General features: G+C 35.9%; 1 protein-coding gene across 1 annotated transcript in view; it reads right to left on the reverse strand.

Annotated features, from left to right (window-relative positions):
- Positions 1-1,855: 1,855 nt before the first annotated feature.
- The window catches only part of CPNE8 (copine 8), a 107,506-nt gene continuing 102,485 nt past the window's right edge, over positions 1,856-6,876 (reverse strand). Inside the window, exon 19 of the mRNA XM_019474582.1 lies at positions 1,856-3,805. Coding sequence (XP_019330127.1) covers positions 3,617-3,805 — 189 coding nt within the window. The 3' untranslated portion in view covers positions 1,856-3,616. The remainder of the gene's footprint in view (positions 3,806-6,876) is intronic.

A 6,876-nucleotide genomic window follows, 5' to 3' on the forward strand; every position in this document is an offset into this window, starting at 1 on the left:
CAACAGGCCCTGCTAAAAAGTTTGCCGCCATCTTTTTTATAAGCCCCCTTTAAGTACTGACAGGCTGCAAGAAGGTCTCCCCGGAGCCTTCTCTTCTCCAGGCTGAACAACCCCAACTCTCTCAGCCTTTCTTCATAGGAGAGGTGTTCCATCCCCCTGATCATTTTCGTGGCCCTCCTCTGGACCCGCTCCAACAAGTTATTTTGTAAATAGATTTACTATTTGCTCATTCTTTTGTTCAAAAATGGACTCAACTTTCCCTCCCTTTCTAGTATGGGGTTTACTAGGCTTTAGCAGTCATAATTTATTTTGTGTTTTTCTGTCCTTTTTCACACGTATCTGTGCTATCTTGTACATTTATCCATAGCAACATATCCTCCCTTTCTATTCTTGTTGATTTTTCTGTTTAAAGAACTTCTGACACAGTCATAATAGCCTCTTACTGTGCTCCTTGGTTTCCCACTGCATTGGCATAATTTGTCATTATATGTCCTTTTATTAGTTCTCAAAGATGATAATCATTTACCATTCTGATTGCTTCAGCCATTTTATGAAGTATACTGGACTGAATTTAATCTGTCCGTACTTAGGTGACAATTTCCAGCTTTTTAAAATGTGTCTTTTCAGAGAATACCTGCTCTCCTGAACTCTGTTCCTCTCCTTCACATACCTCACTAAACAAACCTTTTTGTGCACAGAAGGGAGCTGATTTGAAGTCCATGTAAATTCTATTGTATAGGTTGCCATCTTTGCCTAAAATTACAAAATTCTATTTTGTAACTAAGATCAAACCAGTTTCTTCTTCCAGATTAGCAAACAATTCCTCACTAGTCAGAATGAAACCTAAAATAGTCACTCAGATTACATCCTCCATGAGACAGTGTCCTTCCTCATTTGTAGGAACATTTGTACAGTTTGCACCCTGCCACAGCATTTTCTGCACATATTACAAAGAAAACATCTGTTCCAAGATGGATACCAAAGGATGAGAGCTTTTGTCAAAGCCAGCAGTTTCCCTTTCAGGGCAACTCATTTGTCACCTAACATGTCACATTTTACCTTTCTTAAACATAAATACTCTCTGCTACTCTTCAGTCACAGAGAATTATCAAGTTTTGGTAGCAGCTAGCATTTCTTGGGAAGGAATATGAGTTTTGTGTTCCATTATTCTTAAGAATAAAGCCAGAAGTAAAAATGGCTGCATAGGATATTTTGGAGAAATTCAAGTTCTGACCATTAACTCTCATCTCTAATACTGGAATGACCGCGGCTACTAGGTGAGTCTACATCATGATTCTCATACGCATTACAGAATCAAGATGTCAAACAGATAGGGAATGTCACAAGTCTGGAAACAGTCTCCTTTTCCCACTAGAATACTTAGTCCACTGATCACATCTATTTCTTTCCATTAAATATGTTAGAGTTAGAATCCAATACCAGACAGAAGAAAAAACAGCAGTGCAGAATAGAATAGGCTGGTACTTAGGCTGGATAGAAAAAATAATTTTGATTAAGTAAAACCTATCTTTAAAAGTTCCTTCACTTGTTAAATGAGTTGTTAAATTAGTTGTGAGACTCATCTTTGGATTAATAAAAGGTGCTGGTTAAATGAGAGCTAATAAATGACTCTAAACTGAATAAAAGAAGTTTGTAGTTTTGGCCTTAGAATGAAAACCTGTTAAATACATGGGCCACTGGGAACCAATACAAATGTCAGCATGAAGATTTGTATAACCAAATGAAACAACAGAAATAAAATATCAGTTCAGTTATTTCTAAAGTGCCAACACTGTAAGTATGAAAAATAAATGCAGAAGATGGAAGGAGAAAACCACCACCATTTAGTAGATTTAAACTCATTCTTTATGATGCACTTTCATCAAAATTTGTAGTTGCCAGGTATCAAATTTCATTCATGCAACATCAATCCACTAATACATATTTTGGTGAGAAAATTAAAGTCCATATTTATGTAAAAACTGTTTTGAAATAAAAATAAAACAAGATTTATTTTTACAAAAAAACCTTTTTTTTTTTACTAACAGAATAATTATCCGGAAAAAGTAATTTCCCATGTGAGATAGTTAAAGGAAGTTAAATATATTTAAAAATGGAAGATTCTGCATTTACATAGTTATATGCCATTAATATTGAAGATATGCTTTCTGGCAAAAAACTTCTCATGCTTAAAAAACGCACCTTAGGTTTATACTGTACATTACAACATACAGTAGTAAGAAACAGAAGTAGTAAACAGGTTATATGCAAAGAAAAAAGTTACATTACAAGACAGTTACAACTGTGACACAAAAAAATTAAAATGTTCAGTTTTAACAGTATTTGAAGGCAATTCACAATCATTTCAGGAGTTTTGTGAAATTTAAGGCCATTAGTTCTAAATAAAATGTATCTGACACAAACTCACAAAACCGTGTATTTTGTAAAAACTGTACATGCAAAACCATTTTATAATTATATATGAACAGGCATATAATAAATTTTTGGGTAGTTCCGTACACAAAATTGTGCACAAAGCAACATGGTTGTGCAATTTTTAAACTAGTTAATTAACATTATCATTCATGCACCCTGAATGGAAATGTGATTAAATGACAATATTAAACCCAAATATTAAGAGCCAGCATCCCTTTGAATGGGCAATCTAGACAAAAAAAGTTAAAATTTTAAGTTAAGTTTAAAACGGTCCATTATAAAACATCTGCTGAAATCACTCCAAAAGACTTTTCTGATGCAAAATTTCCAGTGCTTTAAGGAATGCATGATAAGATTCAATGAGCTCAGTGAGTCAACTATACAATACTCTGCTAGTTCTGATTTGAGGTAATGTTCTTTAATTACTTATAGCAAGTAACTCTTCTAATTTGCTTCAGTAACTAGTTTAAAAAACTGTAAACTTAGATAAACTTAGAAATTGGAGAATCTGAAAAAATACACATACCTCCCCCTCAAAGTTTCGAGTTAGTCGTAAGTCGTGCAATTATGTTATTCACATTTTAGGAGTTTATTCTCAAACTGTGAGATGAATGGATTACTGAGCACTGATTGAAGCAATTCAGGTATTGGAAAACACATATATTTGTCCTTTTCTTAGCTTTCATTTGTATTTGTCTGGACAAACATTCAAAGAGATATTGCTTCTCTTGTTATCTTGTGACAAACTATTGCACGCTAGAAGACATGTGAGTCAATATTCCAAACTTTTCTTCTTAAGAATAGTTATAAAAGTACTGAAATTTAAAAATAGTAACATGTAAACATTGATACAGAGTAATAGCATTCCTATACATTTATATACACACAGTATTCAGAGAGGACAATATCTTCTGAGTTGAAATCCTGACTTGTGCTTTCCCCTCCAATAAATACATCAAAAAAGTAGGGTTTTTTGTCAGGGAAAAAAAAAAAAAGACGACGACTCAGAGAGAACATCAACATTTTGCTCCTAGCATTTAGAAGCTTTCCAGTTGCTCATGCAACCATAGGAGAATTTTGGTATGTGAAGAGAAATTTTCTAGCTCCAAAAAGTTACCAGAAGCTACTGCTGCATCCAGGGACTCTTGACTTGTGATAAATGCTAAGCACTTTGGAGCAGTCATATCTGAGTCTGCAACACATGAATCGGGGGTGTATAGGGTGGTGGTGCAGGTGATGGCTTTATTCCTCTGACTCTCATGTAGGACAGAAACTGCTCTGGGATCTCAGCTAAAACATCTTTAGCAAGTCTTGCCATGCTTAACACGTGGTTTCCACTTCTGTCAATGTAATCTCGGAATGGCACAAACTACAAAACAAGAGAGACATTCACAGAGGTCATTATGCAGACACAGAATACATCTTACAACATAAAAATAAGAAAGTTTTATCTAGGGAGTTAGAGTACGTGAATATGCTACCTTACACATTTTATATATACATATAAGTATTTTGTATTTTATATTATATATTTTATATACACACATTGTATCTCAATTTTTAAAAATTCGTCTTCTAATGGAAACACTGTCATGCTTTCACTTGGGTGAAGTACTTCACATAAGCCATGGCTAGCTCAGATTGCTAATTACATGTTTCATTGATATATTTGGTTTCTCTCTCAACCCTTTTCATACAAGAAGGTAATTCTGTCTCAGAAAGCTATTCTTAGCTTACATTTCCCCCTGCTCGTGGGGCTCTCCTACCAGACTACCTCAGCTCTGGCAGTCTGTGAATAGAATTTTTGCCATCTGAAGTGAACAAAACAGAAAGGCTGACTTTATATTCTTGACCATTATACCTAGTAGAACTATGAACCACCTGAACACTTTTTATATGATACTAACAAATGGATAAAGAATCTAAGCAAAAAGGGTTGGATTCAAGTAAGAACTTGTTATGTGATACCCAGATCTGCAACACCTAAGAAGTTAGATACTCAGCTCTGGCTTGGATTTCATACTAATTAATGAGACGCTTGTGCTACTGATATAGAAAAAAGAAACAATCTAGGCTCCTTGATTTTTATTCACAACAGAGAGCATGCAGAGATGTAGTGGGTTAAGCTAGCTAATAAGTTACACCAAAGGGAAGGCTGATTTGAAATTCTGCTTCTTGCTCAGATTTTGGAGCCTATCTCAGGGCAACAGCTGGGTGACTTTTCAAAATTGGGATTCAACGTCCAAAGCTACTTCTGGTACTGATATGCTAGGCTATGCTATGCTGGAATTCAAAGCCTAATGGTGCCTCCCTTCCCCCCCGACCCCCTCACAAAACAGGGAAGATTTAATTGTTAACTGTTGTACTCCAGGATAAAACTAGAACTGATGGAGCAGTCAGACCCACAGATCTCTCATCTCCTGGCTGAACTCTAAAATCTGAAGACTCTTTTATCCATTGTACCAACCAGACAAATTTTGCTTTCTTGGATGCACAGCATCCAAGGCTACAGATTAAATTCCATTTTCTAAAAAGCATTGACGTTTTCAAGATTTAGGGGAACACTCAATTACAGTGAGAGTTTAGCCTACACTGTATTTCTGAGATCTTGAGAGTTTTCCAGAAAAGACAGAAATAAACAAAAGAAATCTACTAAATTTATTAAACAATAAAAAAAAAACTCTTGGGGAAAAAAAAAACCAAACAAAACCCCAACCAAAACCAAAGACAACATTTTAGCAATAAAGAACTTGAACTCAATTAAATCATTTTTACAACAACAACTTTGGAAAGCACTTCTCACCCTGGACTTATGAAACTTATCTAGGCATCAATCTCCTACTAAAAGGTGTTTAGAATTCAAGTAAGAGATGACTCTTTGCATAACTCTCCTGAAAAGGATCTCAAATTGCCAGAAAAAAGGCTTCAAGCCTAGGTATTTGAACTATGTTGAATTAAACTGAAACCTGTCATGAAATTAAGCGTAAACAGCTACTGATTAGGGCATTTCCCCAAGAAGCAGTAGGTCTGCAGTTTCTTAGAAGATGATGACCTAGTCTCAGAATTGTTGAAGCTAGAAGTGACCTCTAGGGATCCTTTAGCCCAACCTTGCTGCTCAAGCAAAGCCAGCTAGTGCAGGTTGCCATAGTCACGAAGACTACAAAAGTAGTCAGCAAGATTATTCAATGAGAGTAGCCTTTATTCCAGGTAGGAGCATCCTTTAGCTCTTCCTTGTGTTGCATCCAAGAATGTATCGGGCATAAGGGCAGGAGAACACCAGGCAAAAAGGAACCCGATTTTAGGGTATTAAGCTAGGAAGCAAGGTATCTGCAGTGCCATAATTAGCTGTCTTAACTATTTCTGTGTTTACTCAGTAACTCTTCAATACAGGAGACAAGCACATACTATGACATTTACTAGCACTGACTCCTCCATTTCATAAAAAAAGGTCTAGCAGTTTTCAGAAGCCAGCCCAGCACTGCCCTGTTTCAAGCGGTTGTTCCTTCTTAAACTCCATCAACTTTTCTGTAAGAATACATCTGACTGTCCCCAGAACCATGAAGTTAGAAGAACAACAAAACAAAACAAGTATCTCTGTAGCCTGCTGGTCTACACATTCAGCTGGGAAGGGATAAGCTTGTTGCTCATTTCCCCCTCGTGTGGTTATTCATTTTCTAATGCAATGTCAGTCTTATGTAAAAAGCATATGCAGTCTGAGTTAAAGAACAAAAGGAGTCCCATCCCAAGAGATCACCTTACCCATTAGTCTGTTGACATGAAAACTCAGACCACTGTTCTGCAGCAAAGGGAAGCTATTTCAACAGTGTAATTGTTGAAATGCAATTATACAATATAGATGGCCTAAATTAGTACTCCCTCCCCTCTCCTTACTGTATATAGATGTCAGAGGAGCTGGAGGAACTATGGACAGATAATCATACATACAGATATACAAGGACAGCTGGCAATGACAGCAAGGTCTAGAGCTAACCTGTAGAAGAAGCAGAGGTGGCAGAGGAATAGAATGAAAGATGTAAGAGAAACCAAAGGGAAACTGATGGAAGGTAAAGTGCTTCTTCTATAGTTTGAGAGTTTAATTTAAAAGGCTAATATACAACATTTTCAAGAGAAACAATAGGTACATTACTATGAGTAAGTATTTTCCGAAAACTTCTTAAACAGAGGATAACAAAGGAGCAGACATGAAATAAACTGAGAAAGAATCGGTACACATGTAATACAGAGTCCCTACAATACGTATCTACACTAGCAAGGAGGGAATAATGAAGGTCATGTCTTTACATGAATTGCAGTCAGTAGTAAATATAATAGATACAGTGACTCACTGTTAGCAGGCAAATTTTTCCTTTACTAATTTAATTAAAATATTTCACAATACTGACTTAAAATTAACAGTTAATTTCACTAGCTAATTTTAAC

Source organism: Aptenodytes forsteri, unplaced genomic scaffold (genome assembly GCF_000699145.1).
Source record: "Aptenodytes forsteri isolate BGI_AS27 unplaced genomic scaffold, ASM69914v1 Scaffold137, whole genome shotgun sequence".
Taxonomy (NCBI): Eukaryota; Metazoa; Chordata; class Aves; order Sphenisciformes; family Spheniscidae; genus Aptenodytes; species Aptenodytes forsteri.